This window comes from Leptosomus discolor, chromosome 5 (assembly GCF_034619465.1).
Source record: "Leptosomus discolor isolate bLepDis1 chromosome 5, bLepDis1.hap2, whole genome shotgun sequence".
Taxonomy (NCBI): domain Eukaryota; kingdom Metazoa; phylum Chordata; class Aves; order Leptosomiformes; family Leptosomidae; genus Leptosomus; species Leptosomus discolor.
The window spans coordinates 2,847,822-2,871,769 of NC_141395.1; the positions used below are offsets into that span (position 1 = coordinate 2,847,822).

A 23,948-nucleotide genomic window follows, 5' to 3' on the forward strand; every position below is an offset into this window, starting at 1 on the left:
AACCGCATTAACTGCTGTTATTTCATTGATCTAACATGTGAAATAATTACAGAAAACCTAGAAATAGGACATGTCTGAATACAGGCAAATTAAAATAGCTGTCTAATTTGACAAATTATATTAAAATTACGTTACTTTCCTCAAATACCCATTAGTCAATCTGAAGCTATATAAAAGTGCACCGGTTCCATCCACTCCATTACAAATGAAGATATACCGCAGATTTGGGGGGGTCTGCATTTCACATAAATAGTTCTGATCTGCTCCTTTTCTCCACCCCACATTAAAAAAAAAAAAGGAAAAAAAAAAAAAAAAAAAAGATTGCCATACCAATGATAACCTAAGACAAGACTTCTGCAAAACCTAGCCTAGTTTTGCACTGACACACACTCCCAGGACCAGTTCAGCGATCCCACGAGATCATTCAGCAGTTAGGAAACAGGAAAGATTACCTTCTCGCTTCCAGCCAAGTCTACCAGGTAAAGCTTTCCACTGAGTTTCTTCTCAGTTTCCACATTCTCTTGTTTAATATTAATGAGGAAGATACTGTGGCTCCTGGAGCTGTGTTCATTCATATCTGCAATCACATTTGAAAGGTTTCGTTTAAACGACTTTAAAACCTGATGAGAAATTTTATTTCATGCGAGCTGGCCTGTGGCTAGCAAACGCAAAAGTACGAGGCCATTCACTGGAGAGCCCAGACCACTCTCCTGACAGCAGTGGCCATACCAAGAGCTGCAAATAAAGCTCATGGACTACAGAACGAGCTCCTACTTTCTCCCAGCACGACCAAATTAACCAGATTCACGATAAAGGACAGCCTTGGGGAAAAAAAAGTGTATTTTTTTCCTTTCTTTTTTGAAAGCTTTTTATTCCCCTGAAGCCTTAAAATTTGAACAGAAATAATAAGAAATAACAAAAAAATAATCATAGCATAAGAATAATAAAATATGATTTTACAGATACAGTAAGAAGCAAAGGTTCTGTCCCTTCGTGCTTCCTCATGAGTGTAGGCAGCTCACACAAAAAAACACTGCGATACAACAGACTATTTAGACACAGAACTACAACGAGGACCCACGTTCAGATCCTGGACAGACAAATACTTCTGAGCTGAGCAAGAGAAGAATTTAAGGAGAAGTAATAATAATTGCAACAAAAAGAAGCTGGGCAGGTCTCAGTGCAATTGTGTGAGGAGACCTCCCGACATTCAGCAAAAGTTTTAATGAAAACCACACTGTTTCATTTCAAATTTCAGAGTGATTTTTATGCAGGTAAAGATCCTCCTCCACCCAGGCCACAGGTAGAACACAAGCAGCTACCGTTTCAGCTTCCACTTATTGGGAGTTTCCTTGTAACCGTGTTACGCTTGAAGTTGCATAAAGCGGCAAAAAGAAAATATTAAGAATCAATAAACCACTTTCTCATCTGCCTTCTCTAATTTCTCTGTTAACATAAACCCCACTACCGCCTTTCCCCATTCCCAGCAATATTTATATTTAGCTGAACTCTCTTTTTCTCCTCCACCTCCAAACTCAGTTGTTGGCTTTTTTTTTTTTCCAATACTACTTCCAAATTTGCTCCTTGCCATTTCAGTCTTGGTAACATTGATTCTCCGTCAGCTTTTGCCAGAACTTTCCTACTGCAACAGGTAGTACCCACAGCAAAGGGTGCACTGGGGTATTTTTTGTTGAAGGGAATAGCAGAAACAACAGGAGGAAACATTACTCAGAAAAAAAGAGAATAAATTTCTACTGGTATGATGAGAAAGGCATGGGAAAGCTAAAGCAATACAGTATTTAACAGAGCAAGAAGGCAGAGCCATGGACAAGAAAGAAGGTACCCAGTGCATCACAAACAGTAAAATGGAAGTATCAAAAAAACCCAAACCACCCCCAAACCCCCATACCCAATAACCCACCCCACCACCAAGATTTGAGTTACAAGCTGAGGTTCTGCCAAGCTCGCTGCCTGGATCAAAGACATCTTCCAATATAAACTGGGAAAGAGGCCAACGATACCTGCCCTATTTATCACCGTAATGCCAGTAGGCCGCGTGCAACAGAACGTCAACAAATCCGGCACAGCCTGAAGCAATTACTATTAATTCACGAAGATTTGTTTGCTCTGCCATCATGGGAACCCAACCCAAGGCACTGCTGCCCTGGGACAACTCGGAGGTCAACAGGTAGAGCCGGATAACTGCTCTGCCGTCGTTGCCTGTCGTTTGCTCAGTGAATTCCTCCGAGTTCCGGACTTGCAGCACAAAGAAGGATATGTGTACGTAATTTCAGTTCTACATTATTTCAAAATATCTATAATATGCGTAACACTATGTACTTTGATGTTTTGTATAACAATACCATGTAATGTTACATCTTAAGTTCAGGAGTTCTCAAAGCTCCAAGTCAATAAATGTTTCTGTATGCAGTGAAGCGGTAAAAAAAAAAAGCACATCTCTATTAATTTTACAGTGTTATAATTTGTGCACCATTGCGTTGTCCACATAACTGTGAACATGAGGAACCAATACACCACCAGGAAGCTACAACCACCCACGCTTTATAGCCCCAGAACACTCACTTGTAACGGCTACGTGACGGTTAGCTTTCCCTTCATCAATGACGTCCAAAACTTCTTCAGGACTAGATACAAATCTTTCTGTACAACCCTAGAAATATGCAAGTTGAAAACAGGAAAGTTCAGGAAGTGTCCTAGTACTCCAAATGCCGTCAGGAAGAATATTTAGCACTGATGAACAAAACAATCAGAAGAACCATCAACATCCAACACAATCATTAAGAAGGCAACGGACCAAAACGTGCCTTTGTATGACTTCCAGGGGAAGTCCATGGGATAACTTGAGAGACAATTTTCTTCCACGAGATTAAAGACTTGGTCAAACCCAAACACGCAGCAGGAAAGAGTTTCTATACCTAGAACTCATGGAATGATGTGGCATGTATTCCTGTCCCTAATTTGGGTTAGGTTACATACACAAACTAGCTGTTCTCTCCCAAACGACAAGACAAGATGCATAGTCCTTGTTCTCCGCCTTAATGCAACACTACTGAAAGAATTATTTTATCTTTCTTTTGCCCTCCCCAGGATAGGAATAAATAGAACTATATCATATGTGTATTATTAAGGCTCACGTAGGTTCATAACAAGTAGATTACTTTTCAGTAAGGGCCCAGGAAGTCATAAAACAAATTCCTAGCCTAACGAATCTGTTCTAAAATATTGCAAAATTACAGCATCTATGCAACAAAGTATTAAAGAACAAAATTCTTCAAGATCTTCTGTTTCATATCTGACACGAAATGGGAACACGACTACTTAAAATTTAACACCAGACTAACAAAATGTAAATGTTTAAAGGCAGGAAAATAAAGCAAACACGATTCAAGCCCATTAATATTTCAGGAAACAGTTTAAATCCAGGGACCAATACTACTTGAACATTCAAGACTCTGAACATGATTTGAATCATTTTAGCAAACGCAGTGGGATACAAATGTAAATATGTGTAAATAAATGCATATGTGAGAAAGAATGAAAAAAACAAGCATCAAATTTTCCTTGTACCTTAACATATGGGACTCTGTTTTTATCTTCATGTACAGCGAGGTTTGTCTTTGACACTAGAAAAAAAAAAGATCATTAGGAATATTCCACAGGTCATAAATAATGTGTCAGCTATAGGCATGACAGACGTCGTGAATGGATTAAAGGGGTAAATGAGAGCTGCAGTCGCCTCCCTCTGCTTAGGAACTACCAATATTTCTGTTACATAAAACTTTTGTTTCTTGTTCTCTCACTCTTGTACCTGTTTCTTTTAACTTTATGGCACAAAAGCTTTTGTTTATTGCTCGGATTAACAAAATAAACACAGGCCAAGTTGGATTTTGCCAAAGCAGCAAGAATTTCAAGAGAGACAGAAGAACTGAGTGGAATTCAAAAAAGCTCCAACACACGTTCCTGGTTGTGTTACCGTTAGCACACCTTGCGCTGACCTCAGACTGATTCACCACACACAATTCACTTTCGTTACCACACAGCACACATACACAGAGACACAAACTGTAAGGGAGAGATTGCTCCCAACAAACTGCACGCAGCAGAAGCAAAGCAAGGAATAAGTTGAACCGAATGTATTCTAAATTTAACAAAAAAAAACCTCAACAGAACACTACATACATTTTAAAATCACAGTTTACTTTAAGAACATACATTGCCAATGAGGCTGAGACCTGCCTTGAAGTCTGTAAAAGCCTCTGTACTCAGTGATTTACAACCAAGCTGCGCAGCACTGCAGAGGCAGGTGCACAAGAGTCAGAGATCAGATGGCTTGAACTGCAAAACTCCCTTTCACAAATCAGTCTTAAATTGAAATCACTCCCAAAGAAAGTAACTGTTTCCCCTTCAGCGTTGATTCAAAGCACTATACCGAGCCAAAAACCACTTAGTCACATAAGAAATGCAGAACTTACCATCTAGTAGGTCCCTTATTTTGTCCAAATATATCTCAAAGTAGGAAACCTAATTAAGTAATCATAAACATTACAGATTTAAACTTTGGCGATTTAAAATTCTCTGCACCTCTATTTCCATATCTGTCACAATAAAAAGCATCCAACTAAAAATAAAACCCACCTCCCACGTAGTCTGAATTATGTATTTCATGAACATACTTGTATTTTGATTGATTTACAAGTCATTGGTCTTTCTCCACGTATCAGTGATTCATCAGGAAAGTGCACCAAAAAAAACTTCAGATAAATCTTATCTTCACTTTTTTTTTTTTTTACATAGGCAAAATTGACAAAAAATATTGACAGAACCAAATCAATTCAGCTCCGACCATACCAGCACAGCTGCATCGCAAGGAGGGTCAAGTCTGACAACTGTAAGCGACATATTGATACTCACCAGCACAAAAGCAGACGGCACCTTCAGTGGTTTAAGACACAGGTTACAAAACCCTAAGCAATATATATTAAATTAAACCTTTAAATGAAGCATATTTAAAAGTTCTGGCTTGAATCAAGTCCCAGAGAAGAAACAGAAAATGAGCTTTTCTGTAACAAGAAACAATTGTCCTCAAAAAAAAATAGAGAGAGGGAGAATGAATGAATGACTGACTTTCTTAATAAAAGGCTATTCACCTCACAGAAGCAGAGAGAAATGTGTTAGGGGCATGGTGCTCAACCGTACCCTAAATAAGCTTTATCCAGGGATTATTCAGCTAAAATACCGATGGCTAAATTCTGGGTATCAGTAAACTCTAGCTAGTGAGTAAAGTATCATTTTCTATCATGTGAAAAATAAATTCTACCTGGTTTTTTAGTTGATCTTCCTATGTGATGACTGCTACTAAACACGGATGTATTCTGCCTCTGTGCGTTTACTTCACCTGTGCCCCATCTAAAGGCACCCTCTGGACCAGCTTGTTTCAACAGTCAGGTTCACCCAGACTTAACTCACGTGCTTTGCACTACCCTGTCGACACACTGCTGAGGGCCAGCTCACACGGGAGACAGCAAGTCCCCTTCCCTGTTCTAGACGGGTCTCTATTGAAGAGGGAGAGGAAAAAAATGATATTAATTGTCAGTGTTGGCTCAGTTGGGTTAAATGCTTGCTCCCAAGGACAGAACACGCATTTTTCTCGGTGCCAGCTCCTTGTGTAATCACTCGCTCACTCATTGCTATTTAGGCAGCTTTTCAGTTAAGATACTCATAAACCTCAACTACAAGAGGAAATCACCGGAACAATTCGGTGTTGGCAGAACATGACCTATGAAACGATAACCTTCTGCCAGGACAGGATTTTACTATGTCTTGTACAACGGGGTCCCCACCTCTTGGTATCCCAGTGCTATCGGGCAGAATAGCAATAGCCCCAGGACAGCTTCACAGGTAAGACAAGAAATCAGTGTCACTCCTATGGAAGCCACTTCTACGAAAATTCAGAGGCGTCTCTTCTTAAGAAGCTCTGCATTTTGCAACCTAAGGTCTATCCAAATATTTAGATGGTTTATTTGTGCTTCGTGAGGCTGCTGCTTCTGCCTGTACTTCAGGAGCACCCCCACAAACAGGCACTGCTGAGGAGGTTCTCAATATGACATGACCTAGTCCCTCCAGAAGGTCAGAGCTGGTTCAGAGGTACTCTGCTAGGTTATTAAAATATATATAAACATCTATAACCCCAGAAGCGCTTCAAGGGCTTCAATGAAAGCAGCTCTAAAAGTCACTCATCTCTAACTTCTAGGCACAAGGGGGACAGAGGAGGAGAGCTCCATTCAGAGAGCATCACCGGGTCACGGCAGGGGAAGGGTCAGTGGTTTCACACACGACCTGTGCTCAGCTACTTAACTTTACTGAAGCCATCCAGGTATATTTGGTGTGTTTTGGGGAGGGGTGGCACAGAGGAGGACTCATCTTCCCTGCAATCCACGGGGTAATTTTACTGATGACTGCTTGGCAGCAAGCTGTAGCCTGACCCCAACTCTGCCAGATGGACCAATGCCCCCCCATAGCTGAAAGCTCCCCAGGAGGCCTGATGAGCACAAGCAATTAAAGGTCACGCAAAATATTTGAGAGATCATACGGTTGGGATCAAGATAGGGACATGGAAAAACACAGTAGCTGTTCCAACTGCGACTTAGACTACCATCTTAAGGAATCCATACATATGCTTTTGAGCTAAAAATTACTTCTAAGCACCCTTCCACAATTTGCCCAAAGCCATCTTTCCTCCATTCCAAACCCACGTATAACAGAGGACTGTTTATGTCCTTCAGACAGGAACAACATGCCAGAATTCTCACAAACATCAGGCAGATCAACGGTATTTACGGTCCCAGCTAGCGGGGCTGAGAAGCTGCAGTGAAATCAGCGTTTCCTTACGGCGGTGGCCAGCCCACCAACTGTGGGGAGAGACAAGGCCATCAACAGACTAGCCAACCTGAGCTGAAAACACACTCAAGAACAATTTCCATCAAAGGCTAGTAACTGTATTAGATGATTTCTAGTAAATATCCTCAGTAATGTAATGGTTTTTTTAAGCTACAGGCGGGAAAAAGGGAAGATTCTGCAGCCCAGAGTTCTAGCCCGAATGCCCATTTCCCATCCAGCTCCACTTTCTGCCACCCGACCCACTGCATAACACATCATTCCGCATTTACCTTTATATGAAACTCCAGGTTTTCATCCATGGAATAGATGTGATCAAAGATGTCATGTGCGATTCTCGGAATGATCCCCATGAGCTGAGGGTCGTGCAGCTTCCCCTGCGGACACAAAACCTCATGTAACTTGGGAAGCCTCGCTCGGGCACAAGAGAGGGGAGAGCCTTGTCCAAAGGCACCTTCCTCCTTCCAGTGGGGCCCTAGGAACGTGTCTGCTGCTCTGGGGGGGACTTGCTTGGCGTAAGTGCACGGAGAAGGTGGCAGAACGCCTCGCCGTGTCCGTGCTCTTCACCCAACAGAGCTCCTACTTGTTTTGTCAGCTCCCGCCATCTGCCCAGCGTGCTGTCCCGCCGCTATTGACACTGTCACTCTCCAACCAAAGACGGACAAATAAACACAAACAAACGTGGAAACTACAGCCTGGTTCTCCCAGTTCAATCAGGTATTTGGAAACATGTCAGAAACGAGCAGTATTAAAGCATTTTGTTTCTCTCTCACCACCACGCTAGAAAGCTAAAAAGAAATCTGGGTTGTGGGGATTTGGGGATTAGAGTAATATATTCTGATTCGAGCTTGCTGGGCCTATTGCCAAAGAACTGTGCCTTGCAAACACTACTGTACTCCGTGTTAATTTACACAACTACCTTCCTCTATTCTTCCAAGAGCTGAGTATTAACTAAACCCAACAATTTCCCTGTCTGCGTGGCTCCTTTTAGTTGCACTGCTCTTTTTGAAAAAGCCAGACAGGTACAGGAAAGCTAACACCACTTGAAAACCGAAGAGGAATATAGACCCAAAATAAAAACCTTTTCTGACTACAGTGTGTGCTGTATCATTATTTCCAAACGTTTTATGAAACTGCTTAAGTACACAATAACAAGTAGTAGTCGTAAGGCTTTAGCAGAACAGAGTCTAGAAACTCTAATGTACCTTTTGAATATATCTTTGCCCAAGTAATACTGCCCCTATCAGCACAACAAAGCATCTTACTCCAAATACTGGCAGGGAATTACTAATTTTTTTTAAAATACAGAGGGTAACCATACAATTCCAAATCATGCAAAGACAGATTTGGTCTGTAATTGCTAAAAGTTATTGAACATCAAAGTTTTTTTAGTAAAATACGAGGAAAATCATACACATGGACATGTGTTTTTCAACATTATGTGTGGTTGCGAATGACTAGGGGGTCCCACTGACCTGTTTTCCAAGTGTCTCAGCCTGTATTAGTATGCTCAAACACAGCCTTCCTAGACATTGCTTCCTTTATGCTACAGCTGGTGAAATGACAGTCAACTGCTAAGCATCACCCCAGGACGAAGGAAATTTCACCTGAAGAACTGACACAACCTCTCCCTCTATCTCAAAGCCTGGATGTAAAACAGTTACCAGGTTTCTGCCCCCAAATTACAATCACATCTTGGGGGAAAAAAAAAAAAAGGGGGGGAGGGAATATAGATGAATCAGTTCCATTGCTGACTGCCTCCCCTGTAAAGCAGCACTCAGCTGTATCGAAACTGTGAATATTTTATTTATATTACACAAATAACATTACCTTCTGCAACACAAGTTAGGCGCTATACCATACCCAACATCCTATTAAGCTCCTCGAACACTAAAAAGTCCTCGTCATATGATACACCCTTTTATTTCAGACTATGAAAATGAAAAACACAGTGATTAAATAAACTAAAGCTCTGATGGAGGGGAAAACTTGTACGCCCAAACACACACTTAAGCCAAAGCCCAAGACTTTGCTTTACCTTGCCAGCACAGCACTCTGTTCCCTCACACAGTGCTGTTATTAGCACAGACTGCAATACAATTTTCGCGCTATCCATCCCTTCTCCCTGAAGAAACCCTTGAAAACCTCACTGAAACCAACTGATAACCCTGTGTTACTGCACGAGGAGTTTTCCCAAAAAGGGGGAAGAAGTTTTTCCTACACTAGGATAAACAGAGATTTGCTGGTATTTCTTCAATGCGCACAATTCCAGCCAAAGGTCTGTCCACGCTATAAGGTACTGCAAAACGCACGATTCCTAAGGCAGCAAAGGCAGCTGCAGAACCAGAAACGCTGGAGCTGTGACTGTCCCCCCCCCCTTCTACAGCAGCTTTGATCGAGCTGGGTTGTTAGCTCAGCCAAAGGATGGTTTGAATTCAAGGCTTTGTTGCAGAGGTGCACCAGCTTTGGGATCGCTGCACCAGCTAAACACATCCCCTACTAATTGTGGGGAGGTGACAACTTCTGAAAGTATTTCATTAAACATTCTGGAAACCCCAACAAATCCTGCAAGAATGATGTTTTCCTTTCCAGAGCCTTCTCTGGCTCAGAAGAGAAATCAATCTGTAAAACACGATGAGGCGTGCGTGTGACTCAAGCACTGCGTCTACAGCTTCTTGGGCTCGGGCCTCCTCGCTATTAAGTCAGCAGAACTTCAGTGAGCCAAGATCACATTCAATGCTTTGAGAAGAAAAGGTGAAGACCTTTAAAACGCTGTAATACCAGTAGTCTGTGACGCATTGAAAAATCCTCATTTTTACTCTATTATAAATGGATTTTTATTAAAACAAAGAGGTGACTGAAGCAGGTCCCGCTATAATTTATGGAGACCAGAAACTGGAAGGGAAGAGAAAGGTAAAGGTAGGCTATTCACTGGAAAGTTGGAGTCAAAAAAAAACCAACCCCAAAAAACCCCACTCTCACGGATTTAGCTGTAACCTCAGCAAGAGTTTGGAGAAATGCGCTGCTGCTGCTGCCACGCTGACGTTGCAGTTAAAACTCCCCCAAAGCACCCGGACGGAGAGTTCTCTGCTCATTAAAGCCTCTCATTTTAATAAGAACATTAATTTCCAGATTTAAACACAGCAGGCAGGCAGTAGCTAGTGAAGTGTAACATTTGAGACAGTGCTGTTTTATTTCGGGATGTTGACATCATAACTACAATCTATAGGGACCTCGGCTCATCGATAGAATCTTAAGGGCAAAAAGCATATAATTTTTAAGAAGGTATCTCTCCTGCTGTACAGGTTGGCAAATGTTTTACCTAGCCCAGGAGAAAGCCCCATGCACGTCAGAAAGCCTATCCTGGCTGTATTATATTACCATGTCCTGTTTAAGCTTAACACGGACACTGTGAAGCATTCCACATTTCACAGAAAATCCTCCATAGCAGCTTTACCAAGCCGATTTGCTATTTCTTCGACTTCAGACTATTTTTTTCTTCCACAACATACTTTAGCAACTTTACAAGAGGATGTTAGATTAAAAGGGGGATTAAAACTGAGTATAGACTTGATTCCACTTTAAAATGACAGCTTTTTCTTTATTAAAGAAGTAAACCAGCCATTTTTCTACAGTCATTTTCTTTATCACAGCTTGTAATTCTGAATATAAATTGGCTTTAAGAGATCTGTCCCCTTGCCATGTGGAAGCACCAGCTCAAGCCCTGCAGACATTTTGATTTAATTACATTCAGAGCTGGTGGATTACTCAGCCATTGTGCCATCTGTAAGGGCTGAACTAGTGATTCCCCCCCATCCTCTCAAGGACAGACTTAATTAGACGTGAGGCAACAGTTACTGCATCCTCCAGGAAAGGAGCAACTGTGGCAATGAACAGCAATTTCACCAGGGCCTGTTGGCTCCAGAGACTATTCCTTTAACCTTCAGGTCAGGTAGGTCACCTGTGTTAATCGTGTAGCAAAATCAGCTGATGCTGTTAAGCAAATGAACGCTCATTTTTGCCTTTCTTTTAGCAAAACTTGGCTGTAGACCTCCTGTTTAAAGTTCACAGTTGAACTGCAACGCTCCAAGGCACGTACGCCCAGCTTGTACAGCGCCGTGATGGAACAACCCTATGTGAGGATTAAATGCTTGAACGTTCCCCCTTTGTTAGACTAAATTATCTATATGTCTTCTAACGGAACAGTTAAAAAAACCCAAAATGCACAGGAAAACACCATTCTGTCACACTTCATGCAGCAGAAATACGAACAGACTTAAGACTTCAGCCACTGGAATTTGGTATAATTTGGTATTCTTCTCCTCCAAAGCAACAATTCTGAAACTCATCCATCTGTGCTGCAGCATGTCAGAGCGGTATTCCCAGAGGGGGGAGTGCAAATGAGAAAACCAATAACCAAGGCATGAATTTTCACAATCCTGCATGCAAGGGAACTCTACAGACCCTTATTAGCGTTTTCATTTGCGGATTAACAAATCTCACTCAAATCCTTTAAAATACACACACACCTAAACCGTTACAATAAATACGGAGAAACTATAATTGATATTCCTCATTCACCATTTGTTAGTTTAGCAAGGTATCTCCCGAAAAAAAAAAAGGCCAAACCGAAAGAAATACTACAGCTGAAAAGGCAGCAGAAGCTAAACAGACCCACATCTCTTTTTCTATGTCACTCACAGCTCAGTGCTCCAGATAGCTGGCTCGTTCAGGTAATTGGTATGTATCATTCTACTGCTGCTACCCAACTGATTTAATTTTGCCACTGTACCTCCATAGTATGCGTTTTTCCTGATGACGTCTGTCCATAAGCAAAGATTGTGCCGTTGTAGCCTTCAAGAACATCTGCAAGAAGAAGATTAAAACACATATTGACACCTTAAAGCTGGATTATCAGCATTTCCTAGGTCTTCTACAATGTTGAAGCTCCATTAGAAAATGGTTTCTGCACAAAAGGATGTGAAAAATACATCATAACTAGCTCCCTTTAGGGCGAAAGAATATTTCAGAATAAAATCTAAATTACAGAATTGCAGAATTAGTGATGTCTCTCTCACTTTCCTAGGTAAAAAAAAAAAAATCTCTAGAAACAAGATATTATCCAATATATGTGTAACATGGGAAAGAGAAAACTTAATTGCCTGCATTTTAAACCACCACGCACCACAGAGAGAATTAAACGAACTCATACTGTATATTTCTACCACTGTAAGCCCCTCAACAGTTCATGGCCTCATTAATTTCCAAGCTGGTCTGCAAAGCAGGAGAGCAAAGCAAGAGGAAAGTCAGACGAACAGGAATTCGCTTTTTTGAAAATACACTTCTCTCAAGGCAGAATGAATAATTTTATATTGCACTAGGATATAAAAATATCCCTTTTTAACTTCACAGTGGTTACCATCTACAGTAGCTTTCAGGAATCCGGGAGTGCTGTAAAGCTGCTGGTTCCCAGGCTCAGTCCCACGTCCATTCATTGAAAGGATTCCTGGGCTGGGCTTGCTCCAGGCAAGTGAATTTAAGGTCTTAAGTAGGGCCACTTATTTATGCAGCTTTCACGTAAAAAAGAGGAATACTTTTTGTGGTTGCTAACAACAAATGAAGGAAGGTTTCAACCCACAAACGAGTGGCGATAACCCCACGCTGCTCCCACCAGCCTCCTCTGAAAGACCCCCCGAGGGCAGTGAGAAGATGCCGCCAGGGTGCTCTGCCTGGGGACGCCCACCTTCCCCCACCACCGTGCCCAGTGCCTCTGACTGGGAAGCCAGCAGCACCGGACCCAGTGCCAGAGCTCTGCCACGGGCCTCCAGAGCAGAAACACCGGGCAGAGGCAGAGGGGCAAGGCCAGGGGGGAGCCGACAGCGGAAAATAAAAGCCAAAGGAACGCTGGACTCCAGCAGCCTGCGGAGGGGACCCACCAGAGCCACCAGAGCCCAGCCGCCACCCGGCGGGGCAGGAAGCTCCCTCCTGCTGTCCGAGCTGCCCGCCTGCTTCCCAAGTCTTGCTTACGTTTCCCACCCCCTGTTAGCATTATCTATACCAATAGAGGCTGCCAGGAGAAAAAAGTATGTGTGTGCGTGTATCTACAGTAAATGTACACATAAAACTGTGTTATATATTACACATAACGTCATATACAGTACATTCACATACACACATACACATATAATCCCCTTCTTTGTATCTCCACATGTACGTATGCAGACGGTCCAGATAGGAAGGACAATTAAATAAGACACGTTAGAAAAATATAAAAAGAATGAACAAGCATGAAAAAAATTGAGAGAAAAACCAGAGAAATGTGATTTCAGTGAAAAGAAATGGACAAAAAGAAAGGGAAAGATATGTTTTTCAAAGACAACTGCTACCTAGACCCCCATTTCCTATACAGCAGTACTGAGTAAGGATGAAGTTGGAAGGAAGCCGTTTAAAAGTATATATTCTAATGAAACACGGAGCATAGCTTTTTAAGTTGTGACGGGGCTATTTTGGAGAGCGGAAGAGGACAGACATGCCAGAGGTTGTATAGACCTCCACAGAGTACTGCTGGGTACATTTTTCAAATCTTGAAATCAGACAAAACTAGAGACTATAATTACTGCCACTCTGGTATTAACATTGTGTATTCATTTAGGATCCTCATCTGTTTATAAAAATAGAGACCCGGCTTATTCTTGCTTTAAGGAAACAAAGTTTAAAATAAGTAATTATAATTAATAATTGCTTTGATAAAAAAAGCAGATGTCCAGCCATAGAGGCAGTGTTATCCTGAGTTCATGCCTTTGACCCATTACGTGACCAACAGGCTCCTCTTTAGGCCCCAAATTTCCTGTTACTGGTACTTTGAAACGTTCATTCACCAGCTCTTTTCTGAAGGAAACATCTCCCTGATTTTCAGTTCAACACAGGATGAACTCGAGGGGAAAGGAAGGGCTGCTCGGACGCAGGAGGAACAGCTGGCGAGCCTCGCTGCCGGCCCAAGGGCGGCACCACGTTCCTTGAGCTTTCATGGCTGCAATTTTAATGGCATTTTTCCCAACAAGTCCTCAGGATAGACTAAGCATTGCCTTGGGAAGACATTAAAGTACTAACAAGAGAAAATCAGCTGCTTAGCAAATTCCTGATGATTAAAACTTTAAAATTAATTCCGCTGGGAGCTCCCCTGGACTTGCACCGATGGCTCTAACTCGGGCGAAGCAGCAGAAATACAAAGCTCAGGATCAAGGAAGTAGATGTAGAGATGCAGCCAAGGATCTGCAGCGTAAGGATGGTGGCAGCAGCTCACCAGAGATAAAAGTTATATCTTTTTTTTAATACAAAAATGTTATTTCTTTTTTTAAAAGTTAATCAATTAATACTAAATTTCAAAATAGCCTATAGACAAGGCAATATTTAATGCAAATGTATTTGAATTTTTTTTAAATAAAAAGCTTACTTGACACTTTTCCTGTTAAACACAGGCACACACACACTCACACACACATATATATATATAAAAGCACAACAGGGAAGCAGTGATATTTAACTTTCGAGGCTACAACCAGTTGCAAGCACTCCGTATCTGTTGTGTATAGAAGGCTCCATCTTTTTTTAGCCAGCAAGGAAAGAAACTACCCGTGTTTGGACTTTTTTGTTCTGAACTAAAATCTAACGGGAAGTTGGAAAGAAGGAAGGTTCGCTTTCCTCTTTAGATGAAAGGCAGCCCATGGGGAAGGTGAGCTGAAGTGTCTGGAAGGTGCACAGAACGAGAGTTTCAAAGGTGTTTAGGCACCCAAAAGATATAAATAATTGTCCTGGGGGCAGCGGTTCAGAAATCTTTGAGCAAACTTGTGCAACTCCTATTTGCTTCTAAAATACCACCTAGCATCCAAATACCTTTAAATTCCCAGGACAGTTAAACAGAATCTAGGAGTTGACTACTACTCGGTTCCTCTTTTTGATAAACTTGGTTAACTTTAAAAAAAATTAAGTTTGAATTAAAAAAAAAAAGCAGCTTCTTATCTCCAGGTGAATGCAAGGTACGGTGTCAGCTCTATACTGGTACCCAGCCTAGGGGGAAAATAACCTGATCGATCAACTGTTGTGCAAGAACATTGCTCAGAATTCGCATCAATGTACACTAACGTACATCCTGCTTGAGGAAGCATAGCTAAGTAATGACCTCTCCTAATTAGCAAAAAATACCTTATTTTATTAAAAAATAGTCCTTTGCATCGCCTGCAATTAAAAAAAGTCAGTGGTGTCAGTAGTAGGAGAGGTTTCCACCTTAAGACAGTGAAAATGCCATCTGTCAACTGAATGAAGAGAGAAGACAGTCCCAGATAAACACTGCCTGCACGCAGCTTAAGAGCGGGAGGGACAAAAACCCAGATGAACAAAGGGACGGAACGAAGACCAGTTGGGATTTTCACAGAACTTATAACCAAGAGTTTTTCTTAATTCCTGGCCCAGCTCTCTCCACGATGACTTTCAGTTTGATTTACCCTCCCCACAAAAGCCAGTTACTCGACCCAGCCACTCAGCTGCTCCCAGATGGCCTTTTTTCCTGAAGAGGATGGGTAGGACAAGTAGCAACCTATTCCCTGTGCTGGGGCTACGACACAGCCTCACCCAGGGCAGGCACCCAGAAAGCCTTTCCAGCAGCACCAGTGTGCCCAGCAGGGCTCTGCTACAACTGGCCAAGGGCAGCTGTGGACTGGAGACCTTTCAAAGGGACCACTGACAAGTACAGGAGTCTTCATGGCAAGAAGAAAGACCAAAGGGCTTTATGGAAGCCCTCCCAGCCTCATTTCTATGACCGAATTTTTAGCTCTACACTTATCTTTTCCATCTCTCAACTTTCTAATTCTGCAACTCAGCATTTGAGGCCCGTATTTGTAACCAGAATAGAAAGTCAATAAGCTACCCAGTGACAGCAACCCCACCACCCAAAAAAAATCATTAAAGCAATTTTCTCCTCCTCACAGGACACACAAATGTGCAGATGTTCACACATGCACCAACGCGCTCACAGCTCCAGTGCTCAGCAATAGCTTCGGCCATTCTATATTCTCCCCTCCGTGTAATCGTAAGAAAGATGCAAAACCCAGACACAGACATCCATCTGTGTGGACTGAGAAGATAAAGCTGTTTTCTGGCAATAGAGAGTGATGGGAAACAAAGCAAAAGTGGTGGCAATCACACGCTATTGTTCCGTTTCAGCTTGAGTGACGAATTCTTAGTTGGGATAAAAAAAACACCAACGCAAGTTCCCAAACCGTGGTTATACGCACCAGAGATGACTCCCCACACACTTCCACTGCTGGTCCTTCCGCCCTTGGGAGCGCCTTGAACAAACACCATCCCAGCGCCCACCTCGATGCAAATTGCTGTAACGCACAGACGGCTTCTCCTCCTCTAAAAACCTCCTTGTTTCTCATGTTTCTCACGTATGGAATGCGAAATACTTCGACTTAGTCATTGAGCTGTTTACTTAAACCTAATCCCATTTCTTCTTTAGTGAGAAAACCTCATTTAGATCATTCTTATCGTCAACATAGTTATTATAACCATTGTTTTAGAGACTGTTAGGCCAGCTGGCATTTTCTGTAATAACATTAATCACAGTGACACCATCAGCCATTTCATGGGAGTATAATGAAATCTGATAACAAATGGTAACCTTGAAAAGCTATCTTAAAAACTCTCCAAGATTTAAATAGTGCTCCAAGTTGTAATGCACTCAGCTCAGATTTCCATGTAGTAAATTACATTGTTCCAGGCTATCAGAAACGGCCCAGTCCGTTTCACATTCTTCACTTTATTAGGCTTTAAACTGGAAATTAAATGTAAGGAAATGTAAGCCCAGAGCTCAAGAACATCACTCCAGTAATGCTATGCACTCCCTCCCTATCTTACATTCTCCTTCTCTGCCCCCTCTCCCTTTCCCTCCCTCACCATTACTCTCCTTCTCTTTTTTTTCCCCCCATTTCTCTCCCTTTTCCTTTCTTCTACAGCCTCCTCCCCATCAAACTTGCCTTTCAAGTTATCTAGGTCCAAGTTAACACAGATGCAAAAGTATGTTTGAACTCTATTTTTACACAGGACTTTGGAAAGCATTTACCTCTCTATTTGGTTAATGAAGAAGACTTAGTCACTGATTTAGTTATTCCAAATTGCTCTCAAACAGGATTTTTTTTTCCTCTCACTATTTTCAGAGGACACCAACTTCCACAGGGAGCATAAACACCCTCTGCAAGTCTACAAACAGTGATGCGCTGCTTCTGTTAGCACACACTGTAGTATCGAAACAGTTCCCCAAACTTCCAAAAGCGGAGTGGCGCGTCAACAACCTGAACTAATGATTTCTAAGCTCTACAACTCCAATCCCACCAGTTTTCATTAAGGCTTAGCTGTCTGAAGTCAGAATTGTGGTAATTAGGCTCCCCTCTGAGAAGAGGCAACTGAAGTCTTATGACTCACTTCCCCTCTCCAACATCAAATAATTTAGCTTCTGGTCCTCACCCCCAATCATCTAGACTACATCCACACTGGTTTGCTCGAGGCTGTCCCAGTGAGCCAACCAGTTTCCTCCAGAACAGAACCCAGGGTTTGCAGCAGGGCTGCTCACCCCAGGGACCTCTCCCCATCGGCAGACACACAAGCTTCCAGCAGATCCAGCTCCATGCCCGAAACACTAGCGAGTCCTTCAGCTACAAAACCAGCGCCTTCTATGTTCTCCTTCAATGCTCCATCCCTCCTTCCAAAGGCACAGCTATTCCCCGCTCATCCCGTACTGAACAGTCTCACAACTGCATGAAGAACATGGTTTTTGTTGCTTATCATATATCACAAAAAGCAAATATTTGCGTGGAGTAACAGTCATACACAAGGAGAAAGTGAGGAACAACTTCTGCAATTTCTTCTTCAGCTTTTTTGTTTGTTTGTTTTGTTGTTTTGTTTGTGTTTTTTTACAGACAAACCCTTAAAAAATAAAACCCTTGGAATTACTGATTACTAAACTCCCATACAGACATCTAAACATTTATTATCCTGTCTTTAAACAGCTTGAGGGGACAGGCAGACCTCTTCTTCCTTCCCCCCAAGCAGCAATAAACAAAGACGACACCTACCTTTAACGATCTGCTTGGCACAGGCATTATAAACTTGTTCCTGGGTTGTGTTAGGAGGTAACACCCTATCAAAGACATACGGCTTCCCTTGCTGCAAACAAAAGAGAGACACCGTAAGATACAGAACATTTAAAGCAGTTTATAGACCCAATTTAACCGGCTTCCTGAAACGCAGCACTTACTACAAAGGAAGCCATCCAGTGCAATGGAGACGACACTATTTTGTCGACTAAACAGATGCGACATCTCTGTGCTCCAAACCCGTCTTTTCTATAGCTGGCAAATAAAACGTGGCATATGTTTTCTGTGTGTTCACATTCGGGTCAGCAGCTACGGTTGCAGGAAACAATAAGCTGAAATATCAGCAATTGAAAGTTCTTTTCTCCCTCCCCGAGGAGGGAAGGGGGAACAGCCATATAAATATTTGCAAAAGACTTGCTGTTCATTACTGCAAACCAGTGCAAGCTGTGGTGTGAGAAACCCAGCAACCAGCCCCGAGAGATTCAGAAGTTTGCACCTCCCGAGAGCTGCTTGCTGCCAGGGTGGCCCGGCCCAGTCCAAGCGTGGTCCCAGCACACTATGGGTTCCTTCCACAGAAACAGCCTGGTTTCATTTCTAGGCTAAACACGCAAACGTGTGTCGGTAAAACCACAGGTTAGACCCAAACCAGGCAGCCCAGTCAGACTGTTATGTTGCCCTAAGCTTGTGTTTTATTCAGAAATTGTCACGATTTTTACCCTTAGCACCAACAAATAACAAGATGTTGGGTGGAAAGAGCTCCACAATGACATTTTGAAGAGGATCGGGGCCGTTTCCAGGTTGTGAACCACCACCATCGCGCCACAGACACTTGAGCTGCCTTACTTCCCAGGTGACACCACGACTGACACTTATTCATGCGTATATCTGGTGTAGCACAACCTGCACATACTCTTCCAGAAAATGTTGATTCCTCCTTGTAGCAACTATAATTGGCTACAAGAGAAACACACATTAGCAAACCTAAAAATAGGTTTGCATGACACTTAAAAGGCATATCAATTCTTAAGACAGCAGTTCAGCTCCTTACAACTCAAAAACAAGCAAGACATTTGCATTTAAAATACTATTCCTTTATTTAAAGTTACACTATGCGAACCCGTAACGTCTTTCTCATCTTCCATCAAAGCCTGTAATATTTCCCTTCGAAGATGTGACACCTGCTCTGAGAACAGCATAACAAGGGCTTCAAAGCTAACGGCGAGGTGGCTGGATACCCGATGTGGGAGTCTTGTTCTGTTGAGTCGACGTGCCATTTCTGCCATTTGCAGCCAGCTGTTCCAATGCTCCGCTCAATTAGCCATTTTTGTCACGCTTTGATTTCCCTTCAAGCAGATCGTAAGCTTACACTTGCCTGCTCCTTAAACTCGGGTACTTAACAGCCACAGCAGAAAGTAAGACAGAGAGGCGCTTGCCTGCAGTGTGTGTTCTTCACGTTTCATGCCAGAATTTTGGACGTCAAGGATAAGAAGGCAATTTATAAATCGCTCTGTAAATAACTCACGGTCTTGTGCTGGCAGGGGGTGAACACTGGGCCATCCAAGCACCCCCCTTGGTAAGACACAAGCCCAAAGAGGCGCCTCAGACCGACATCACCAACGCAGCCCCAGACCCTAGTCCTCACCCACGGCAGCCCCGCTCCCCGGTGCGACTGCTGGGGGCACCCACCTGGCCCCTGCCCCAAACTCTGTCTCTCCCCAGCTTTCCACGGGCAGTGCACGTGGTGTGGCTCTCAGCTAGACAAAGCTCTTCAGTCCCAGGATGCCCAGCCCTGCTGTAACTACTCTGGAACAATTTCTCAAATGGACTTTTTACCTACTTACCCCCATTTTTCTTATTCCAAGCACTAAACAACAAGCCTGAATGGAAGAGGCCAAAAAAACCACATAAACACACAACCTCAGCCATCCACTTATCCCATTTATTTCCTTCATGCCTGAGTTGAGGCTTATTAGCTAAGCAATGGCAGAGAGCAGCAGAGAGCGATGCCAGTACATCATCCTACCATGGCAAACACAGCACTCCAGGCAAACATTGCTCTGGTGCATTCAATCCAGCTTTTCTACTGAGCTCTCAACAACTATAATGTCAGAAAGCCCCCAAAAAACAATCCCACCATAATTGTGCTGCAACGCAGCTGAAAGAGACACTGGCTGCAACTGTTATTTATCTGCTAAACCGAAAAGCTGCAAATGTAAGGCAGCCGTTCACTAACACGCTACACGGGTCAAATCTCTTCCTCGAGATTTTTGCTCTGGGAAGTTAAAAGACTGGAACACTCATCACTGATATCTGAAGAAAACAGATGAACGTGAAGGATCACAAAGCATACGTTACCAACCGCACACAATGAGAGCGCTCCGTTATCCAAGCAGCACTCGCGAATTTTTGGGGAGTTTTTTTGTGCTTCATCTCTGCATCGAACTTAGACAAAGACAACTCAAGGCTCACGCTCCTCTCCTCAAAGGAGAGCACGATGAGCGGGCACAGACCCTCTGTCTATCCCCAGTTTGAGAATTCATACTTCTTTAGCACTACCACCGCTTCTCCTCTACCCTAAATCCTCTCAATGCCGCTCAACCCTCTTCTCCCCACCTACACCGCCAGCTGCACTCCCTTCCTCCTAGGCTCCTCATCCTCCTCCCTCCCTGTTCAGAAGTTCTTGCTTGGGTCTCTGATGTTGGAAAAACGTTGGGCACCTCCTGCGTCACCCCACAGCTTTCTGACCCTTCCGTCCCACCAGCTCCCCTTGGAGTCCTCCTCTCCCCCATCTCCACCCAGCTCCAGGCTCCTGGTGGCAGGCTGTGATGGTGTCCCTCACCCCTTCCACGTCCCAGCCAGGCAGCCCGTGTCCCGCAGGAGCTCACCCTCACCTTACAGGGGCTGGAGGGGACCACACCACCTTCGACAGGGAGAAGATGTCCAGCCTGAAGGGAAGCCGTGGCAATTCAGCTGCCAAGATACTGTTAAGATTTTTCTCTGGAGCAAATCGTAAGGTTTTGGGTTTGGGGTATTTTTAGTTTGGGTTTTGCTTTGCGAGGTGTTATCGTTATAAGCTCTTCGTTTTTGACAGACTTTCCTCAAAGGGAACAACAGCCGTACCCATCCTACAAAGGCAACATGCTGGCAGATCCAAAGGTTTTGCTCCAAAGCAGAGAGGGAGGGTGAACAAGCATGAACACCACCTTATTTTTTTAGCATGTTCCCAAGCAGTACTTTTCCCCCTATTGTCATCTTCAGAAATAACATAACTGCTTTTATTTTTTTATTTTTTTTTCAAACGTAACTCAGCTTGAACTAAATACCAAAATCAGGAAGATTTCAGCCTTATTAGAGCTTATTCAAGAAAGCAGTAAGCAGCTAGAAACCAAGTGTTATTTTCCGAGTTGATGCTAACAGTTTTATCTGTGCGCCTCCTCCATACGTTATTTTTCAAACCTCCTCATTATATGCAGTGTATTATCTCTCATACATAAATCCCATCTTCCTTCCTATGCCATTCCTTCCTACAGTCCCCCCGACAATCTGTTCCATTAACTTACGCCACTGCCGCATAATGGCTAGGCTAAGTGCTCCAATCCACCCACACAATTCCTGTTCAAGTTGTATTGACAGCAAGATAGATTCTGTTCTGGCCCTTCGATAGCATGAAGAATGCTATTCATATGCACTGCCAATTATTATTTCACCAGCTTTAAGTTTAGAGTTTCCTACCAAGTTTACAGGCTTGGCATTTAAAAAAAAAAACTGAGGATTTCACAAGCACAAAAAGGATCTTAGCCGTAAATGCACGTGCTACCAAAGCCACCAGTTTACAAGCAGTACTATCACCAGACAATGCTCTCTCAATTAAAGATAACCAAGTACATTTCCTGTTCAGAAAAAGAAATCTCAACTCTCCTAAATTCCACACCGCCAGGAAATGAGAAGTGCTCAGCGCTTAGAGCTGCCTGCTAAGAATTAGGAGCCTTAATGCAATTTCATGATTAATTCCCTGTGATCTTCAGGCAGACACTCAGGGACGACTCCACCGGTATACCAGCAGGTTACGACGCGAAGCGAGGTGGCGCCTGACTTTCAGGCAACTCAGCTCAGAGGCAGAATCCACAGTCCGCCCCCAAAGTGCCTTATAAAAACCATGGGCAAGGTGAGACAGCTTAGAACTTCCAACAGCGAGCGTGTAGCTCAGCTATACAATTGCTACAGTAGAAAGGAAGAACAGGGCATACAAAGTGCTGGGTTTCTTTGCTTTTGGGGGGCTGTGAGGAGACACTGAAGTCAGACAAGGAATTATAGCCTGAAACCTCTCCCTAGAGTTAGAGCTATTATCCTGATCTATCCCAGGACAGATGCAAGTTTGTTCTGCTTGAGCAGAAAACAGCTGTGAGCAAGTTATACGACCACTGGCAGCTGTGAACATGCCTGGTGCAGTTCTGACCCCAAACATACGGGCTCTGCTGACGGAGGAGGTGAAGCTCATTCACGCTCTCCTGGAAAATACCACGACAGGACATCCTCAAGGAGGACTTAATTTTGAACAAGACGAACTCACACATTCATTTTCAAAAGACAGAAAAATACCCATCCGTCCACCCAAGGCTCCTCTCCACACGTCCCGAGGAGCGCAGAAGCTCAAAGACAGGTGAGGGACCCAAATGGCAGACTCCAGGAAGAGGCACTCTGACAGGAGGGCATCTGCCCCATGGTCTAGGTGTGACAGCCATCGAGACAGCTCTCGGGATCCCCTTTCAGACTGCTCAGGGGTGCAGCACGCGTAACGGGATGCAGGGGAAGAACATTTTGGGATCACGCAAGAGTTAGGGGATGATACGGGGAGGACAAAGGCAAGGAAAGGGAGAGATGCAGCTGATTTGGGGAGGAACAAACACGGGAGGAAGGGACAAAAGCACCAGCCACATAAGCAGGCTGCTGGTCACTATGCTTGTCCAGCCATGCCCCACACCCGATCAGCACAGTCCTTCCTTACGGCATCAAAGAACCGTTTAGGTTGGAAAAGACCTTTAAGACCACCGAGTCCAACCGTTAACCCAGCACCGCCAAGACCACCACTAAACCATGTCCCCAAGTGCCACTTCTACATGGCTTTTGAATACCTCCAGGGCTGGGGACTCCATCACTTCCCTGGGCAGTCTGTGCCAGAGCTTGACAGCCCTTTCAGCAAAGAAATTCTTCCTAATGTCTAACCTAAACCTCCCCTGGCGCAACTTGAGGCCATTTCCTCTCATCCTATCGCTTGTTGCTTGGGAGAAGAGACCGACCCCCACCTCACCACAACCTCCTTTCAGGCAGTTGCAGAGCGATGAGATCTCCCCTCAGCCTCCTCTTCTCCAGGCTGAACACCTCCAGGTCCCTCAGCTGCTCCTCACCAGACCTGCTCTCCAGACCCCTCACCAGCTCCGTTGCCCTTCTCTGGACACGCTCCAGCACCTCCATGTCCTTCTTGCAGTGAGGGGCCCAAAACTGCACCCAGCGTTCGAGGGGTGGCCTCACCAGTGATGAGTCCAGGGGCACGACCACCTCCCTGCTCCTGCTGGCCACGCCACTGCTGATACAGGCCAGGGTGATGTTGGCCTTCTTGGCCATTTCTTTGCACCTTCTCACTAAATTCCTTTCTAACTCTGTTTCTGGGTGAGGGAGTTCATTCTATGTGCGTGCATGTGTACGGGGCTCTAAGCACCAGCAACTGAAGCGGGACCAGAGGTCACACGGTCCGTGTATCCGTGCTGCCAGCTGCATCCCTGTGAAAGGAGGTCTGGAAAGGGGCTCAGGCCCACCTCTGCCAGGCTGCTGGATTCGGCTCGTCCTAACGGCCAATAGCTAGGCACTCAGCTGAACCGGGCGGCT

At 43.8% G+C, this 23,948-nt stretch overlaps 1 protein-coding gene across 4 annotated transcripts in view; it reads right to left on the reverse strand.

The window, feature by feature from the left end:
• KIF5C (kinesin family member 5C) overlaps positions 1-23,948 on the reverse strand; it is a 77,869-nt gene that overhangs the window by 30,885 nt on the left and 23,036 nt on the right. For 3 of the 4 annotated variants that reach the window (XM_086465131.1, XM_086465130.1, XM_086465132.1), the window contains exons 2-8: positions 18,045-18,135; positions 11,708-11,781; positions 7,188-7,292; positions 4,494-4,542; positions 3,589-3,644; positions 2,584-2,671; positions 453-577 (exon numbers count right to left, since the gene is read on the reverse strand). In XM_086465131.1, coding sequence (XP_086321257.1) covers positions 453-577; positions 2,584-2,671; positions 3,589-3,644; positions 4,494-4,542; positions 7,188-7,292; positions 11,708-11,781; positions 18,045-18,135 — 588 coding nt within the window. The remainder of the gene's footprint in view (positions 1-452; positions 578-2,583; positions 2,672-3,588; positions 3,645-4,493; positions 4,543-7,187; positions 7,293-11,707; positions 11,782-18,044; positions 18,136-23,948) is intronic. The other variant, XM_086465133.1, reaches the window with a different exon arrangement.